The sequence below is a fragment of the Mesoplodon densirostris genome, chromosome 10 (genome assembly GCF_025265405.1).
Source record: "Mesoplodon densirostris isolate mMesDen1 chromosome 10, mMesDen1 primary haplotype, whole genome shotgun sequence".
NCBI lineage: Eukaryota > Metazoa > Chordata > Mammalia > Artiodactyla > Ziphiidae > Mesoplodon > Mesoplodon densirostris.
The window spans coordinates 68,017,770-68,037,964 of NC_082670.1; the positions used below are offsets into that span (position 1 = coordinate 68,017,770).

Consider the following 20,195-nt stretch of genomic DNA (forward strand, 5'->3'; position numbering starts at 1 on the left):
TGGGTCTTTGTTGCTGCACATGGGCTTTCTCTAATTGCAGCGAGTAGGGGCTACTCTTCCTTGCAGTGCATGGGCTTTTCATTGTGGTGGCTTCTCTTGTTCTGGAGCATGGGCTCTAGGCACGCGGGCTCCAGTAGTTGTGGCACATGGGCTCAGTAGTTGTGGCTTGTGGGCTCTAGAGCGCAGGCTCAGTAGCTGTGCTGCACGGGCTTAGTTGCTCCACGGCATGTGGGAATCTTCCTGGACCAGGGCTCGAACCCGTGTCCCCTGCATTGGCAGGCAGATTCTTAACCACTGTGCCACCAGGGAAGCCCGACACTCTTTTTTTTTTTTTTTTTTTTTTTTTTTTTTGCGGTATGCGGGCCTCTCACTGTTGTGGCCTCCCCCGTTGCGGAGCACAGGCTCCGGACACGCAGGCTCCGGACGCGCAGGCTCAGCGGCCATGGCTCACGGGCCCAGCCGCTCCGCGGCATATGGGATCCTCCCAGACCGGGGCACGAACCCGTATCCCCTGCATCGGCAGGCGGACTCTCAACCACTTGCGCCACCAGGGAGGCCCCGACACTCATTTTTTTGTAAGCTGTTATAAATGATGCTGAGATGAAGATCCTTTAAACAATTAGATTATTTCCTTGGGATAAATTCATGCAGTAGAATTTTTGGGTCACAATAATCCAAACTTTCTAAATTCTATTGAAATTTAATATTACATTTGCCTTAAAAAGCTTGTTTCAGTCTCTGCTTTTCCTTGCAGAGTGGAGAGTGTCAGTCTGCCAATGTCATTACTAACACTGTCATTCGTTTTAGCCTTTGCTAATTGGATAGACAAAGCTTGGTATACTATTTTAGTTTGCAGTTATAAAAAAATATGAGAAAAGTTAAGGATTATTTTATATTCATTGGTCATTCATACTACTTTTGTCATTTTCCCCCCATTCTTTGCCCAGTTTTAAAATATTGGGCTGTTAATTGAGTAATTTGCATATTGGGGTTAAGTTCTGTTCGTCATATAGTACAGGTGCTTTTTCTAGCATGTCGTTTGCCTTTTGGTTTATAGTGTTTCACCTAAAGAAGCTGTGTGTGTGCAGTTTAAAAACTACAAGAAAAAAAAAGCTACAAGAAAGTACCACAGGAAATAACCCTTATTTACGTACCACCCAGAATGCACAAACATTTATATGTTGTCATTTTGGCTTATTTTTAATAAAGGAAGAAGAATATTACAGATAAATTGGAATCATGTTGGTTCCCGCTCCCGTCCCATTTCCCCCTTCCCCAGGGCAGGTTCTATTATGAATTGAGTGTATGGATCCTTCCGATCCCAGCTTTTATACTATTACCACATATACAAGTATCAATAGACAGTATATAGGACTAGTTTTTGTGTGTATGTAACTGACATATACACTCTCATAATATTGCATCGTTGAACAGTTTTCCTCATTTGCATATGAGGATTTTCAGTTCAATTCATAATGATACATACAGACCTAGTTCATTCATTTTGATTGCTGTTTAGTATCGCATCCATTGAATATAACTCTAAATTTTTCCTCAATGTATTTGCCTATTTTTCCATATTGGTGAACACTGAAGATGCTCTGGGTTTCTCAGTTTTCATTTCAGCCCTGCAGTGAACATCCATACATGCACCTCCTTCTGCACAATGGGGGATCTTCTCAAGGGGTGTCCCTAGCAGTGTGTTGTGGGTAATGTCAATTTTCAGGTCAACTGGCTCTTGCCAATTCTTCCCAAAGTGGTCAAGCCAATCGACATTCCCACCAGCAGTGTGAAAGGGTGCCTCTTTTGTCTCACAACTTCGCCAAGACAGGGAATTGTCAGACTTGGTGATTTTTGCCCATCTAGGGATGAGTTATCTTCTCATTGTGGTTTTAATTTGCATGATCTGATTGGTGGGGGGATTGAACATCTTTTTCAATGGTTGTTGCCTAGAGTTTAACAGGTTTTGTAATAGGGAAGAACCTTTGTATTCTATTACAAGTTAATCCTTAAAGGCATGTTGCCTTTAAGCTTAAAGTATACATAATGGCCCATCTCTGGGAACCCTGTCTCCCAGGTAATGCTCATTAAGCTAAAATACCTTTGTTTAGCTCACAGGAAACATCCTGACCAGGCCCACCCGTGAATGGCTGCATCCCCCCTGGAGCTGACTGGAACCAGGAAATGTTCGGCTTTACTCCCTCCCCTTTAGTATAAAAGAGCCTGAATTCTAACTCAGGCATGATGGTTCTTTGGAATAGAAGTTTACCGTCTTCTTGGTCTACTGGCTTTCCAAATAAAGTCGCTATTCCTTGTCCCAGCGACTCATCTCTCCATTTATTGGCCTGTCGTGGGGCAAGCAGTACGAGCTTGGATTCAATAGCAGTTTTCTCTTCTCTACACCTTCCTTTGATCTTTTTCCCCACTGGGTTGCTTGTCTTTTTCTTAGGATTATTAATATTCTTTGTATGTTTTAGATATTAATGCTATGTTGTATGTTGTAGCCATCTTCTGATCCCCGACTTGCCTTTCCTTTTATTCCATTTATTGCCCTTCCCTTGGTTAGACTGTTACCAAGAGCTCTTAGTCTGAGGCTGAGTTGAAATTACAGTTACGTCCTCAGGGAATGTAGCACATGCTCAGAGCATTAAAATGTTCTAGAGGAACCCATCAGAGGGTTGGGGAGACATTGAGATAACAGTAAATCTGGCAGCAACAAACAAACACCCCGCAAAGGGTCTGATGAGGTCAGGAGAAGGTCAGGGCCTTCCTGTTAAGCTTAGTATAGAGGTAGGCAAGTGGGTGGTCAGTGCATGGAAATCCTTACCGTGCTAAAGTCAAAGACAGTTGCCTGTATTTTTTTGTAATAGCTTTTGTTTTTCGCACTGAGGTCTTTAGTCCATCTGGAGTTTTTTGCTTTTGTAGTTTCATTTGTTTCTTTTTGTGGCTTTTCCCCTACATTGATGCTTTCAAAGTCCTCTCTGAGCTCCGATGAGTCTTCATCAGCAACCTCTCCCTCGTTATCTTGTGCTCTTTGCCTGCTCTGGGGTGTCACAGGCAAGAACACCCATTGTGTATGGAGGGGACTTCTCTGTGTCTCAAGCACCATTAATGTTTTCGACATCGGTGATTTTGGTTTCAGGTGACTTTAGGCCTAAGGAACTTGATTCCACTAGTGTTTAGAATTCATTCAGTTTTTGAAACTTCCACGGAGTCTGTTGGGTGTGATTTGTGTGTGGCCCTGGAGGTATTCTCAGATCTGGGGTTGCTGCTGAATACAGATCTAGGGTCTCCCACAAAGATGCTTCTGTTTACCTCGAACAGGTGGCTCATTGTGTTTTTTCATAAGGGATCCAAGGAATTGATACAGTGTGCTATTCTTGTCAGTGTCCTAGCTCTGTGGAAACTAAAGGTACATCTAAGGAGTCGAGGTGCTTTGAATTTTTCCCACTCCCACCCACCCCATTGAGATCAAAGAAAAATCATCATCTTTTCAACAGTGTGTTTTTTCTGTCGTTCAGATGAAAAAAGATGTGAAAGTAAGGAAGATAAGAGCTGACCAATTTATAGGAATTTCCTGATAGGTTGTCACCAGCATCCCCTGGAGAACATGTCAAAGGTGATGATGCCCAATGTCTGTGGGAAACGGCAGCGTCACAGGAGACTGTTGCCTGGTATCCCCACATGTGGATGCCTCTGCCATCTTGTCACCCAGTGTCTTGCTGGCTTCTTTCTCAGCGGAGAGGAGGTGTGAGAAGTGGGTGTAGGATGATTCCCAAGTCAGTCTGCCGGGCAGCAACCACCAGGGGACCCTGTCTTCTGGCCTGAGTCTACCTGTTACCAAGAACCACAACAGCTTTCAGGAACCAGAAACTGTTATCGATAATTGGCATATTTTGCATGATTATTTCTACTTTAAAAGATTTTGCCTTTCTTTTCTGTTTTTTCACTGCATATTAACATTTTCTTTTTACCCTTCCTTTGTGTTTTTTCCTTAGGCCGGAAGCTGAGAGGAAAAGCCTTTTATTTTGTCAACGGCAAAGTGTTTTGTGAGGAAGACTTCCTGGTGAGTTTGTCACCCAAGCTTCCCCTCCTTTCAGTCCTGCCCTGAGTCAGGCGGGGAGCGTGCAGAGAAGCTGGGCTAAGCAGAAGAAGGTGGTTTCTCTCTGTGGTCCGTAGTGCCATCTGGAAGCTGCACTGCTGGGGAAAGGGGTCCTGACTTTCCTTCTGCAGAAGCATGGGGTGGCCCACGTTCCCAGGCAAATGACAAACTGCAGAGCTTTGTGCTTTTCAGGGACTCTGGGGTCGCTCAGCCTGTCCTCTTGTGCTTTGCCCATTTCTGCCTTCTCCCAGCTCTTAACTCTCACTCTGGGACCTGGGCCCCCTTACTTCTCATCCTGCCTGCCTCGCCCACGCCCTGAAAGTCTGTCCATGTGCCAGTGACTCCCACGTCTGAACTCCGGCCATGCAGGCGCCTCTGAGGCCAGCTGTTCACAATCTCCCTGCCCATCAGACAGTCCCCAGGGTTGTCCCCAGCCCATCTGCCAGCCCCTCCCACTGTACTTGAGAGTCACCTGAAGCAAAAAAGTCCCCTTGCCTGGGACCTTACCTCTGAGAACAGCGTCCTAGGTTCCTCCTCTACCCCTCCGCTTTCCTGTCTCTCCTAGAGTGTGGCCAAGCATTGGGCCTGGTGCCACCACGTCCTCCCCAGGCCTGTGTGGCTCATGGAGTCAGCATGGCTCCGCCGCCCCCTCACTGCTGTGCTGTGTCACTGCCCAGGCCCGGGATCCAGGGTTCAGAGCATGCACAGGAGCTCTCTGCGGTCTGGGCAGCCTCCCATCTCACTCACTCTGAGGCTTGCGGTTCTCTGCACGCCATGGCCCCATCCTGTGTGCCTTAGCTTGCACTGGGCCCCCTGCTTGGAACGTCTTCACCCTGCGTTTGCCCAGATCACCCGAAGGCCTTCACGTTCCCCCGCCTCGCAGTGGATCTCCCCTCCTGTGTGCTGCTGCCCCGGGTTTGCCAGTGGTCAGAGCACCGCGTGTCTGTTTACAGGTCTTTCCCTGACTTGACCGTAACTTCCTAGGGAGGGAGGAACATGCTGCTTCACCTTTACACCTTCAGACCCAAACACAGTGCCAGGCATGGAGCGCTGCCTGGTCAGTGGGACCACCAACGTGAGACCCAGAGCTGGCTCGGGGCCAGCTTCTCCGTAGATGTGTGGGTTGACTCATTATGACTCGTGTTTGCCGGCAACAGCCAAGCAAACCCAAGGAAATCGCTTCCTGCGTGCCCTCAGGAATCACTTCCTCCTCATGTTCACTTCAGTCTCCGGCGCTGTGTGTTTGATAGTCAGATGGTGGCACTCCAGAGTTGACTGTCTCCCAGTTTCACATCTGATGGGCCAAGTGCCTGTCCTGCTCCTGGAGTCTCATGGGCTCTTGGTGGGCCAGGTGCCCACCCCTGGGCAAAGTCTTGGGTGCTGGACGACTGCGAGGCTCTGATTGGCCAGGTCTGAGCCAGTGCCTTGCCTTGGAACCCATCATGGGGTCAGCCCCATGGGAATCGCAGGACCACAGGATGGGGAATGGGGCTGGATCCCAAAAGAAAATAAAGAACTGTTACCCCTAGAATCAGGAGGAAGTGCTGGGCAGCAAAACCCCACACTATGTGGTGTAGAGTCGCAGAAAATTTCCCTTTTCTTTTCCACCTTCCTTTCTGTTACATTCCCCTTATTAAGCTGTGTTTGCAATATTTAAGCTTCTGGTATCTTCCAGTGTGTAGTATCTAGTCTGTTTTCTGAGGTGAGTTCCTCGTTTCTTTCAAGAGTAGAGCTGTGGGGCCTCCCTGGTGGCGCAGTGGTTAAGAGTCCGCCTGCCGATGCAGGGGATACGGGTTCGTGCCCCGGTCTGGGAGGATCCCATATGCCGCGGAGCGGCTGGGCCCGTGAGCCATGGCCGCTGGGCCTGCGCATCCGGAGCCTGTGCTCCGCAACGGGAGAGGCCACAGCAGTGAGAGGCCCACATACCGCAAAAAGAAAAAAAAAAAAAAAAAGAGTAGAGCTGTGTGTGTGTGTGTGTGTGTGTGTGTGTGTGTGTGTGTGTATGTGTTTTGGTAAGGTAAGGTAAGTAATATTTATCCAGTTTCTTTGAAGCTAATTGTAAAAGGCATTGGCTTTTTAACCAGACCCAGAGTTGAATTTGAATCCCGTCCTTACCCCTTACAGGCTGTGTGACCATGAGAAGGTCACTTAACCTTTCGGAGCTTCCCTTTGCTTCCATTTGAGAAACGGTGTACTATATACCTTGCAGAATTGTTTTGAAAATTAGAGTGATGGTCTCAAACTTGAGTGTGCATCAGAATCCCCTGAAGGGCTTGTGAAAACTCAGGATGGCTAGGCCCCACCCCCTGAGTTTCCAGTTTAGTAGGTCTGGGGTGGAGCTGAAGAATTTGCGCATCTGACAAGTTCCCAGGTGACGCCAGGGAACTCCGTTTTGAGAACCACCACCCGATGAGAGACTGACGCCTCTCTCTGTGCAGCCTCTTATGCAGAGCCTGGCATGTCATGGGTGCCTGGGTGCAGCTGTTGAAGGCGAGTGGTATTAACATTTGTAATGGCTTTTGTGGCAGAGGATATTCCGTGATTCATCACACTGTTGTCCACGGGGACATGACAGATCCTGTGTAGAGTGACACATCCTTCTGAGAAATTCCTTGTGTTCCTCATGACTGGCAGGGAAGTAGCAAGATTCCTCTGTCCCGCCTGGGTTTAACTTTCTTTTCTCTTTCCACTGCAGTACTCTGGTTTCCAGCAGTCTGCTGACAGGTGTTTTCTTTGTGGACATCTGATCATGGACATGGTGAGTGGGGTCAGCCGAACAAGATAATAGCATGGTAGGAGGGGGAGGCATTCAGAGAAAAAAGAAATTACTAATTGAGAACAGTGTTTCCTACCTTGATTTGTGGCTACATCTGGTTTTATTAAAAGAAGACCCCATGCTTGCTTGCTTGCTGTAGTAGCACCCGCATTTGGCTTTTACTGGAATTAGCACATCCTTCGCCATCCAGTCCACACGATGTCATTTCTGCTGGCACTGTCTCCTTCGGGCTGTTCATGTCACATTGGTGTCCCTCTGATCTTCCGTGATCCTTGTGGCGTCCCAGGTGAGATGCCAAACGGAGCTGCAGAAATCTCAGCTACTTTGGAATTGGGTGCAGAACGTCAGATAACACAGTTGTTTTTCCCCCATGTTCTTCTCGGCTTGATCATTTCCTAAGATGAGGTCTGGGAGCCCGTTGTTAGTTCTGAGATAGCAAAACAGGGAGCAGGTTTTATCCATTCCATTCCTCGCTCGGCCATGGCTCTCTGAGCTTGTCCTGGGCCTCAGTGGCTTTATCTTTTGAGTGGGGACAGTTCCTCCTTCCTGGCCTCCTTTTAGGATAAGGTCGTGAGGTTAATGAATACAGAGTTCTTATTTTCTCAGGGATCAAATTGCTCACCATTGGAGAACAGCCCTATTGAATTTCTTTAATATATTGGTCAGAGAAAATCATTATATAACATTCTATTAGTTGAAAGAGTTAAATCCCTCTCTAAGCTGAGCCATTAATTCCATTATAGAAAAGGGAATTGCTAGTCATTGTTTTTGTTTGTTTGTTTGTTTACCTTTTTTATTGAGAAACAACTCAGAGGGCACGCATCTTAAGTGTACAGCTGAATGAATTTTTATATATGTATATACCTATGTGTAAACACCACACAGATCAAGGTATAGAACATTTCCAACATCCAGAAAGACCCTCTCCCACAAAGATACCCACTATTCTGACCTCTATTGCCCCAGGCTGGTGCTGGAACTTCATACAGTTGGATTCATATAGTATAGATTCCTTTGGGTCAGCCTTTTCTCGCTTAGGAAAATGTTTTTGAGATTCATCCATGTTGTTGTCTGTGTTGGTAGTTCATTTATTCTCATTGCTAAGTAGAATTCCATTGTATGGATATAGCACCCTTTATTTATCCATTCTCCTGCAGATGGGGACTTGGGTGTTTTCCAGTTTTTGGCAATTTATGAATAAGTTGCTGTGAACGCTCTTATGCATGTCTTTGGAGGACATAAACACTCATTTCTTCTGGTTTTATGCTGACAGGTATAAAACAGTGAACCAAAGCTGTCCCTGTTTGTGAACAGACGCTGTTGCCGTCCAGGCTCTGACACCGCACAGCACAGCTTGGCCCTGTGAGCGGTGCCCTGATAAGCGGCTAAGGCCTCCCTAGGAATGTGGCCCTCCACGCATTCCGCCAGGGGAGGCAGGCGCAAGCCACACACCCTCACCCCTACCTTCCCCAAGTGCCTGCCCAACTCCACAGGGCTCCATTTCTTTAGCAGATTTTGTCCTTGATTTTAGAGCCCTTCTGACAAACCCACCATATATGAGGCCAACAGTGTCCAAATTTATGAACATGACCATACACTGTTCTTATCTGTGGGTATCCTAAGCCTTCTTTGGGCCTCAAGTTATTTCATTTATCTATTACTACATGACAAGACATCCCAAAACTTAGTGGTTTAAAACAACAGTGATTTATTATTTATCACGATTCCATGGGTCAGGAATTAGGTCAAGGCTCTGCAGGCCGATTCTTCTGCTCCATGTGACATTAGCTGAGGTCACTTACTCAGCTGTGTTCAGCTGATGACACAAGATGATCTCTCACCCTCCAGGCCTCTCTCCCCGTGGCTACTAATCTTACTCAGCAGTCTAGCCTGGACTTCCTTTCAGCAAGAGAGAAGAAGTAGCAGCTGCCAATTTTCTTACATCCTTGACTTTAAAATCTCAGAACATCATTTCTTACTCATTCTATTGATCAAAGAAAGTCACAAGGCCAATCCCAATTCAAGGGAAGCGGGGAACTGAATTTTGGAGACCATCTCTACCTCATGGGATAACATGAAGTCGCACTCCTCTCAGACTTGAAAACTTTCAGCGAATGACTGGTAGTGACACTTATTTTTTAAAATAGAACCCTTAATTGCCACCAAGAATTATAATAATACAGAGAAAGGTTCCTTCAGTTACCATTCTTGGTTCTCCAGCAGAATTCAGTTGTGCAACTCTTGGTGTAAATTGTCTGTCTCTGCTCCATCTTTGTTAGTAGAGGGGAATACTCTGGGCTTGGAGTTTGGGCCTTTTCCCACATGAAAAAAATTATTACACCTAGTCAGAATGCAGCAAAATGGTATCTTTATCCTACCATACTTGTGGCACAGTGTGGGTTAAATTAAGGGTCTCTTTCTGCCAAGACAGCATTAGTCTGGGGGCCAAGTGCATTCCAAGGTCCAGATTGCCAAGGGGACTCTGAAGCCCAGCCAGTTGTTCTTCCTACTTTGGCAGCTTGGGAAGCCTGGAAGATTAGTGAAATTCCAGAGGGGATGAGGAAGCTTGAAAGCTGAGCTTTCAGAGGAGGGCTGGGCTAGCACAACGTCCTCCCGGTGCCCCCCAGCTGCAGTGTGTGAGGTGTGGCATGGCCAGAACACAGCATGGCTTTCCCACAGGACTCACGATGCTCTGCCAAGGTTCTCGTTGGTTCCAAGTCCCCTTCCTTCTGCCTGTCGGAAGGCATTCTGTGTGGCCCCACTCAGGGATGCTCGTGACCATTCTGTATATTCCTTGCCTACGGTGTTTTGGTGCAGGCTTGCTGGTGTTGATTCCATAGTTCTGTTGTTTGTGCTAAGTTTCATGGTGCAGGTAATCGCAGAAATGAATCTGCTACTGAGTCATCAGCGATGCTTTCAACTGCAGATTACAGAAAGCCCCGAGTCAACTCAAACCCATGGTTCTCAAACTTTAGCATGCATCAGAATCACTTTATTAAAACACCCATTGCTGGAATAGGGCCCAAGAATGTGCATTGTAAACAAGTTCCCAAGGGTTGCTGATGCTGCAGGTGCAGGGACCATACTTTGAGAACCACTGACTTAATAGGAAAAAGTGTTTTATCTCACCTAAGAGGTTTGGAGGGAGGCAGTTCCATGGTGAGTTAATTTGGTGACTCACTGACACCACCATAGACAGGACGTTCTTTACCTCTCTTCTCTCTCCCACCCTCCGCATCTAGGCTGTGTTCTGGTTTCAGGATGGCCTCTTACAGTTCCAGGTATCAGTCACATCCAGATCAAATGATGCCGAGAGGAAGAAGGTGCATGGGGCTTTCTCCTCACTGTGTTTAAAAGCAGCAGCAACAAAGAGGCTTTACTTACAATTGGATTTGAGATAATCTGGGGCCGAGTCACGGGCTTCTGGATTATCACGCTGCAGAGTCAAAGCTGCTTAGTAGGGGCACCCAGGAGAGAGAAGTTAAGAGGTTTTCCCCAAGCTCTTCCATTTCCTTGTGGAGTTTCCTTTAATCTTTCCATGTATTTGCTGCTTCCCAAATCTGAGTTGGAGCCTTTCATGGCCCTGCTTTGCATCATTTCCTGCAGAGAATCATGTTTTTTGATAGAGAACCCTCCCTTCTGGAGGTTTGTGAAGTGCAGGAGAAGGATACCATTTGGTTTCCTCCTATTTATACCTGTAACTAGGTTAGCCTTTCCTGCTCCCATCATCTCTTGACTTGGTCCAAGTGAAACTGGGATGAGGGTGGCAGTTGCTCATATGGACCCTCAGCCTGATGTGTCTCTCCCTTCCACTGGCACTTCCTTCCCTATAATCCCAGCTGAGTCCTGACCTCTTCCTTGGCACCCCCAGATCCTTCAGGCCCTGGGGAAGTCCTACCACCCTGGCTGCTTCCGCTGTGTCATCTGTAATGAGTGTTTGGACGGGGTACCCTTCACTGTGGACTCAGAGAACAAGATCTACTGTGTCCGGGATTACCACAAGTAAGGAGTGTAAGCCGCACTGGCTGAAACTCAGCAGGGTGGAGGGTGGGGACCTGCTGAGGCACGTCTGCAGGCTGCTTGCACTGTTCTCGACAGTGCAGCGAACGTGCAATGGTTTTGAGGGGTGTAGCATGGGCTTCGGGGGTCAGCGGATGCCCGTGCAGACAGGAACTGGTTAAAGAATTACGTTTACTGGAAAAACAGGACCAAAAAACCTATAATCAGATTCCTGGCTAGGCCTCTGGAGGAATGTGCCAAGCCCTGTGGCTCCAGCCTTACCAAACTTCAAAAGGCCCTGATTCAGGGCTGGTCTCCACCACCCTCAGTTTGCCTGGGCCTGTATGAGGCTAGGGCTGGAAACAGGTCAGCCTCCAGCCCTAGCAGAGTGAGAGGGGGCAAATGCACTTGTTACCGCTGGGCAACAATCCCAAAACAATAGTCCCAGGAGTGTGCCAGGTCTGTCTTTATAGACGAACTAGAGGGATTCACGTGAAGAGTGATGGGTGGGAGGCAGGGCCAGGCCAGCGAGGAAGGCTCCAGGCACAAGTCTCCCCGAAACACCTCAATATACCCTTCACTGCTTCTTTGCTTCTCCCGCCAGGGTGTTGGCCCCCAAGTGTGCAGCCTGTGGCCTTCCCATCCTTCCACCTGAGGTAAGATGCTTTTTCAACTCTGCTCCTGGGGTCTTCCAAGAGATGAATATCTCCCTGCGTCATTTACAAGATCTGTGTCCTGTCCTTATACCTTTGTAAAAATACTTCTAAAATCTCAACTCTGAGATAAATGGTGTCTTCACCAAGAAGCCCCTTTCTCATTAGCTGCCTTCCCTAGCCCAGTGTCCTTCTTATGTCCTGTTTGTCCCTGTAATTGGGTCAAATTCTCTGACTTGATACTAACTCCCAGATTAGACGATGAGCAGATGAACAAGACCAAGTAGGTGGTGTTTTCACTGTTGACTCTGACATTCCACATGGTAGAACTGCATCCCTCTCAGTTCCTCTCATCTACTATATGTGTCTTTTTTTCTGCTGGTGTTAGTATCCACTACTGATTCCTGCTCTCCTCCTAAGGCCACCTACTTGCTGCCCCAGAACCCTCCCCTACCCTCCTGGCAGTGGTGGCCCCGATGGCCCCCCAGCTAGCCTCTGGTTCTTGCTTTCCTTTGGTCCAGGGCTCAGATGAGACCATCCGAGTCGTGTCCATGGACAGAGACTACCACGTGGAGTGTTACCACTGCGAGGTAGGCCCCTCCCTGCCCTAGAAGGCCCCCCAAACCCATCCTAGAAGTCCAAGAGGAAAGCATCATGGGTTGATGGAGGCAGGATGTGGGCAAGGGGCTGCCCTCCAGAGCTGATGGAAGAAGTGGGGTGAAGCCTGATTTGATTGGTGGGGGGAGGGAGGTTGGAGAAGATGCATAAAAGTCTTTACTGTTTTCTCCATGTTTGTAACCACCAAGTCCTGAGCCAGTCACAGCTGCTCTCCCTGAAGCCACAGAGTGGGAGGGTCACGGGGAGTGTGGGTTTCAGGTCCTTTTGGGGGGCCAGATTGTCAGGCATGTGTGTGATTTGAGGAATAGACACCCTCCCCTCCAGCTTGTAGTCTATTCTATCTGCCGGGAACCCCTTTCTCAACCGAGCCCTGAAAATCATGAAGAAACCCCCTTGGCAACAGGCGTGTCGCTGGTTGGTGTAAAGGCAGGTGGGGCCCATCTGTCCCTTCTCTGTGGTGTCACACCCCAGGCTGAAGGGGTCACTGGTGCCCCATGACTGTCAGGAGAACCAGAGGTTGTGAAGGGTGCAAACGCATTAAGTGCTTGTGGAATTTCAGCCAGAATTAAGTGGATTCACCCAAGGAAGGAGATTTATTTTGTGATGCTGTGGGTAGGGAGAACAATGAGTGTGGGTGACATATAGCTTGATCCCACTGCCAGCATTGAAGAAACAGGTGGGAATCACTGTCGGTTGGTACCCCAGGTGCTGGAAAAAAAGGTAAAGACACTTGCTCCACTGTGCTTTTATTCAACCCGATATATCCAAAATGTTATCGCTTCAACATGCAGTCGAGAGAAAAAAATTTTCCTGAGATATTTTATATCCTTTTTCTGCCCTAAGTTTTGGACATCTGGTGTGTGTGTTTGCACTGACATGACATCTCATTTCTGACCAGCCCCATACCAAGCGCCGGAGAGCTTCATGTGGCCGGTGTTGGACAGTACAGTCCAGACCCTCACTGGGCTGGAGCTGCGTGTCTCCGCACCGGCATTGGTTTTTTTTGCCCGGAAAGAATCACACAGCGCCCTCTGCTGGTTGTACGGGACTGTGTGTGGCCTTTGTGTCCCTCTTGCAGTCCGTTTTGTTTTGTTTCGTCACCACTGGGTATTTTTGCCTCACCCCAGGACTGCGGTCTGGAGCTCAATGATGAAGATGGTCACCGCTGCTACCCCCTGGAGGACCACCTGTTCTGTCACTCCTGCCACATCAAGAGGCTGGAGAAGGGTCACTCATCCACAGCCCTTCACCAGCACCACTTCTAGCCAGAGCCTCCTGCAGACCTCACGGTGGGGAGGAGGAGCCAGGGTTGCACCAGGAGAAGTCCGCGGGTTACTTCCTGTCGCCCCTGGGGACGGATTGGGATTGGGGGAGTGGAGGGGAGGCGGGTGCCTTTCCTTTAAACAAGGAGGGGATCCCTGCTGGTCTGGGATTATGTATTTTCCATGTGCCTTTCACTGCTGCCACACCCTCATCAGATTACTCAGGAAGAAGCCCCAGCAAGCGCGTGGCATGTGACAGGAGATCTCATTAGTGTGACTGAATGAACCTTCCTGTCCCCTCTGGGAAGAGTTCACACTTCAGTGGGAAAGGTTTGCACTGAAGAGAGATTTCAGCTGCCAATATGTTCAATCCTTTCCCTCCCCTTCGGAAAATACCTGCACCCAAGCACCCCCTCCCAACCCCTCCCCCAGCCCACACATACCATAATTTAAGATTTCCTTCCACTCCAGAGCTTCAGTTCTTCTGTAGAATGGCTGCAAATTTTAATTGCATCATTGCAAGAGGGATGCTCTGACGTGTGCTTTGTATCTTAGGAAGAATTCACTTGGTAAAGCAGAGCCAAGGTTTGGAATAAGTGAGATGGGGTTTTCTCCTTGTAGCCTAATAGCATTCTGTGTGCCCCTGGAAATCTTCACTCCTTTAAAGGCAGCTGGCGGCCTGATGGAGGATTGATCCTGTTCTAGGAGAGTGTGCTTTGGGATGAGAACTTGGTGCAGGCGCCAGGCCTCTTTTGCCCGCCTGTTGTGCTTTTTTTCCTCTGGAGCTGTCAAGAATCTGGGACTTCAGAGTTCCCTCTTCAAAGGCTGGTCTCGGGATCTTTTGTGGGGATCCTCTTAGGCCTATTTTCGCTTCTTGAACAATGGACTTTGGGGAAGTGTGCCCACATACTGAGACCTGACCCCTTATTAATGAGGAGAGTTTTTGTGTGTAAGATCTCAAAGCCAGCGTGGGAGAGTGCCTGAGCATAAGTTATGGTATTCATTTCACAGGTTTCTCTCTTGCCAATTCAGGCATTATGCTTGAAGAAACCAGTATAAGGTACACTGCTTTTGTCTTTTTTTTTTTCTTTTTCTTTCTGTAAAAATTGTTTCCCTCTACTTTCAGTCTCCCACACACAAAAAATACCTCACAGATAAGAGCTTCAGATTAAGGAGGAATTTGGCCATCACACTGGACTCAGCCAGTGTGTGTTAGGAACCTCTGGCTTCACCCAGGTCAGACCAGTGGGTCAGGGCACTGTAATCTTAACTAAAGTTCAGCTGGGAATAGATCTGATTGATACCGGGTGCTCCTGCCTTATGCATTTCATCATGCTGGCTCCCCGGGATGGCAAGGGCTAAGGGAGGGCCACCTACTGGCAGGATTTCAAGGCCACCTCTGCACTGAAGAGGCAAAATGTGCCCTGTGTCACACTCCTGAGGCCAGAGGTCAATACCCCTGGGTATTTCAATGAGAAGAAAGTGTGAGAAAAAGGTTGGCTGGCATTTGGCTTCTCAGCCCACGGGGAGGGACCCAGGGCCTTGTCGCAGGAAGGCAGGGACCATCTCACCACTGCCAGCCAGGCTGGGAGCATGGCGGCTGGCATCTGCTCTCTGCCGCCTCACCTCACATCCAGAGGAAGGGGATTGGGTGGCTGGGGCCTCGGAGGGCGTCAGTGGAACCCAAAGGCACAGGGACTCTCAGACTATTCACTGGGCCCAGTTCTAAGCCTCTAAACCATGCTTTGACTCATTTGGTAGCAATTGCCTGTAAGAAGCACAGAAAGGGCACCATGGATTGTCTGTTCCATTTTTGTTAAATTCATTCTGCTGGAATCCTTTGGCCAGATGTCACTTCAGCCCAAGCTGTGTGATTCTATTGGTTCCTTTTCACAGGCTGAGCCTCCTAAAAACCCATGAATGTTTATAGGAGGGCTAAAAATCCAGAGGGCTGGGGAGGTGAACCCTGGGGTCCCCCCTCCCTTCCCAGCACACCATCTGGCTCAGCCTTGGCAACGCTGGTGGGCAAATGGAGCCAGCCAGTATGTCTCAACCTGTCTCTGCCAACCAAGGATTATTTCTGGCCTTGATGACACACCTTTGCTCCACTATCAAGTCAAGCAGAGCAAAGAAAATTGCCTTGGAGCCACATCAGAAGTAGCAGGGATTTGTTTGAAAATTGGTAACAGTTGACCCTTGAACAGCACGGGTTTGAACTGCATGGGTCCATTTATATGTGGATATTTTTCAGTAGTAAATACTGCAGTCAGTACTACACGAGATCTGTGGTTGGTTGAATCCACGCTGCAGAGGGACCATGGCTACGGACGGCCGACTATAAGTTATATGAGGATTAACCCTTAAGTTGTTCAAGGCATAACTGTAGTTTAAAAATCTGATTCATTTTTTAAATGAAATTTTTAAAGTGGCCTTGATTGGGGCAATTTTGATATCTCAGCAAATATTTTATACTGCTGAAGAAGAACAGTAAGAGAATTTCTAGACACCCTAGAAATCTAAGCAGCAACTTCTCTTACTGTCAGTGTCCCTGGAGAGGGTACTGGGTAGGAATCTCCCACCAGTTTTGTCTCCTCCTCAGGCCCTTGCAAAAAAGCCATGAATAGATGCCCACTTACCTGGTATTTTAAACTTTCTGTAAATTATTAGCCAAATAGAGCTATAATGGGGTTGTATTTATAGGCATGTAGAAAGAACACACAAGCACTTCGTAGACCAGGATGAATACATTTGTTTTAAAAGGTAGAGCAGATAGCCTTATCTTGAGTTCCCTAGATGACTCTTGGACTTTAGATAAACAAGAATTATGGCCTGATTTCAGATGCCAAAGCCAGCCTCCAGCCTTTTCCCTTGCCTCACTTTGCCCTCTAGTTTTTTCTTGTCATTTTTTCCGCCCAGCTAGGGTCATTCAAAAACGGCCTGAGTGATCTGAGAAAAGCCAGGAATGCAGGTTGGCCTGTCATAGCAGGATCCTCTCTCTCTGACATTATCCTCCCATCTGTGGTTGAGTAGAGAGTGATTTGTTCATTTTTCACACAGAAGGGCATTGAGTCCTGTTGGGTCATTGCCTGCACGTGGCGGCAGGACTTTCCATTTCTCCGTGGTTAGTGCTTGAGCGAAGGCCTCTTTCGGCTGAGTCCATTGAGGTTGTGCCACTGAGTCCTGGGTGGCCGGTGGGATTATCAAGGAGTTTTTTTTTTTTTTTTTTTTCTTTTTGCGGTATGCGGGCCCCTCACTGCTGTGGCCTCCCCCGTTGCGGAGCACAGGCTCCGGATGCGCAGGCCCAGCGGCCATGGCTCACGGGCCCAGCCGCTCCGCGGCACATGGGATCCCCCCAGACCGGGGCACGAACCCGCATCCCCTGCATCGGCAGGCGGACTCCCAACCACTGCGCCACCAGGGAGGCCCTATCAAGGAGTTCTGATTGCTTTCAAGTGCTGCCCTCACCTCGTTTCTGTGGACTTGAGTTACCCAAGATGAAAAACAGAAATGTTAGAATTTGAGAGAATGATCTGGAATTCACACTCCTTTGCAGGCTGTTTCTGTGTGCCGTTTCCCACATGTGTGAAAGTATGAGAGCTATGATGGCTGCTAGTGCCCTTGCAAAGAATGTGTGCAAGACTTGACCCCAAACCATTGTTGCTCGATGCACTTGTTAAAACTGTCGACCAGGAAACCAAGTGCTTTGTGTTCTCCTTTGTGCCAGGAATGAGTCCTAATTTCCCAGTTACTGTTGGAAGTAACTTTTAAAAGCAGTAGGAAAAAGATGAGGAAGATGTGTTAGCTATCAATTGTTCTGAGCCAGAACTGGACAGATGTGGGAAATTTCTATATAGTGTATGAAAATTTCACTCTGCAGGGAAATTATTTTCCCCTGTGTCTCTTCTTTTACTTTAATTGATTCAAAATATTGTTCCTGTAAAATTATTCAAAATTTTACTGTCACTATAAAATTATTCACAATATTGTTACCATAAAATTATTCAAAATATTGTTACTATAAAATTATTCAAAAATTTACTGTTACTATAAAATTATTCCAAATATCATGACAATAAAACTGCCTTAATTTGTAGACTATTAAAGTGATCTCCAACATAATCATGTTTACTGGGTCTTCTTTTGTGTGTATGGAGTAAGCACATGGGGCTTTTTGCTAACGGGATTTGGTCTTTTAGAGCTCTGGATTCTTTTTTTTTTCTTTCTTTCTTTTCCATTATGGTTGATCACAGGACATTGAATATAGTTCCCTGCGCTATACAGTAGGACCTTGTTGTTTATCCATTCTGTATGTAATAGTTTGCATCTGCTAATCCCAAACTCCCAGTACAACTCTCCCCCACCCCCTTGCCCCTTGGCAACCACAAGTCTGTTCACTATGTCTGTGAGTCTGTTTCTGGTTCGTAGATAAGTTCATCTGTGTCATATTTTAGATTCCACATAAAAGTGGTATCATGATATTTGTCATTTCTCTTTCTGCCTTACTTCACTTAGTATGATAATCTCTAGGTCCATCCATGTAGTTGCAAATGGCATTATTTCATTCTTTTTTATGTCTGAGAGCTCTGGATTCTTAAAGGAATATTCGGGCGTTGAAACTGTGTAGGGTCTCACATTTTATCCTACGGGCAAGCTAATAAGCTAGCATGCCATGGTTTTGTGGATCCTGGCAGAAGTTATAAGACTCCTGGGTCAGGGACAAAGGACACTTTATTACTCACAGTAGCAGCAGTAGCATTTCACACTGTAAGCCTTTGCACTAGTTGCCTGAGCTCCAGTTCCTACAGGGCCCCGTGAAGAGGGCCAGGTGATACCTGCACATGCAGTGGGCTGTGTTACAAGAGGAAACCCAAGCTTAGAGAACCACAATCTTTTATAAATGGGCAGTAAACCTGCCTGACTTTTGCTCCAGAGAGGGACACTATCTCTTCCATCCAAGTCTGTTTACTATGCAAACATCCTTGAAAAGGTAGTCTGGAAGTAAGGCAGTGCCTCCCTCACAAGATGTGTAGGAATGTGAGAGACCCTTGGAGAATCGTCTTTCAAGCATCCAGTTTCTTCACCTGGGACCTTATTATTGAGACTTTTCAGGTCATGCTCAAAACGGTGGTCGTTTTTTCTCCTTCCCTTTTGTGTATGTTACTGTTTTTTCTAATGAGGTTATGACCAAAGAATTCCAGAGGTGAGTGACCCTCTAGATTTAAGGCAACCACATACAGGAAGGCAGGACTTGCAGAGGGAAGGGGCAAGCAATGAGAGAGTGGCTATTCCGATTTTACAAATGTAGGCTGCTGTTTTTCTATGACCCTGATGCTACAAGGGATGAAGATGTAGTCAGGGGAAATGTTGTCTGGGCCAGGGTGTGCCCAGGACTAGAGATGAGGTCTCCCGATTGCTAACTAGCATGGGAGAAGGGGTGAGGAGCCAAGGTATGTGATTGCCATCTATACCCAGACAGGGAATAGCCCTGAGTCTACTCATGTGGTCAACCCTCTGGTGTACAATAAGCCCTCGGGCAGGGTGGCTTTGGGGTCAAAAGCCTGGATTCAAGTTCTAACTCGGGCTCCACCACCAAACCGCTCAAAGAACGTAAGCAAATTTAGTTCCCTCATCTGTAAAAATGGAAATAACAACCGAACTTACCTTACAGGACTATTGTGGAATTGACTGAATTAGTCCAAGTAATGAGCTTAGAGCTCTTAATTTTTCAATAATAGTCACAGGTTTTAAGACTTACTTTATCTTTCCATTGGGACAACTAACAAAATAAATTACAAATGGGTTAAAGTACATGGGAAACACAATACAAACACCATTTGAAAAGAGCAACAGAAGAAACCATAGGGTAAATATTGGTAAACTGGAATATATAAAAGTGAAAATTACTTGTTCAAAAATATTATAAGGAAAAGGAAAATATAAAAGGTAAGCTAAAAAAATTGCAATGCGTTCGATAGCTGAAGAATTAATATCCTTAATATATTTAAAAGTTTAACAAATCTATAAGAAGAAAATGAGTACATATACCAAGAGAAAATATATACATCAAGTAATGTAAGTAAAAGGAAGTTCCGTTTTTCAGTTAAGAAAAGTGCAAAAAGATCATAATGAAATCTATAATACTCAGTGTTAGCATGCAAGGAAACTGATGCTATTGATGGAAATGTGTATTTGTTTAAATTTTTTGGCAGGCAACTTGAAAATATGTACCGAAGTCTTAAAAAGTCCATGAAATGGACCTTAAAAATGGCTCTCTGATCATTCAACATCTAAACATTTATAAGAATCAGAAATAATTCAACATAGCATTATTTTTAAAAAAGTGTTAAACTGACAACAACTCAGATTCCCAACAAAGAGGGTAATGTTTAAAATATCTAGTTTTTTTATGGGTTATCTTCAAAGAATATTTAATGACCATAAATCTCAGACAAAAAGCTAAGGGGACAAAATGAGAACACAAAGACATTTGTGACAAAACCCCAAATTTGGAAAAAAATACGTGTGTAGGTTTATATTAAAAAGTGTGGAAGAAAAGTAAAGTCCATAAGGAAAAATATGACGTTAATAGTAATGACGGCGGGGGCGGGGATTATGACGTTAAGAATAATTATCTCGGGATGGGAATTTGCGTTTTTTTGATTCCCAGTACTTTTCTGTATTTTACAAGTTTCCTGTAATTTGTTCAGGAGGAAAAAAACGTTATATTGGAGAGATTAATTGATCGACTGAATGATTAGTTATGGACAGTGTCGGCTGTTTCAGCC

At 46.5% G+C, this 20,195-nt stretch overlaps 1 protein-coding gene across 1 annotated transcript in view; it reads left to right on the forward strand.

Annotated features, from left to right (window-relative positions):
- The window catches only part of LIMD1 (LIM domain containing 1), an 85,105-nt gene extending 67,619 nt beyond the window's left edge, over positions 1-17,486 (forward strand). Inside the window, exons 4-9 of the mRNA XM_060109661.1 lie at positions 3,999-4,066; positions 6,798-6,860; positions 10,750-10,880; positions 11,482-11,533; positions 12,052-12,120; positions 13,276-17,486. Of these exons, the coding sequence (XP_059965644.1) occupies positions 3,999-4,066; positions 6,798-6,860; positions 10,750-10,880; positions 11,482-11,533; positions 12,052-12,120; positions 13,276-13,413 (521 nt within the window). The 3' untranslated portion in view covers positions 13,414-17,486. The remainder of the gene's footprint in view (positions 1-3,998; positions 4,067-6,797; positions 6,861-10,749; positions 10,881-11,481; positions 11,534-12,051; positions 12,121-13,275) is intronic.
- The last annotated feature ends 2,709 nt before the right edge of the window (positions 17,487-20,195 follow it).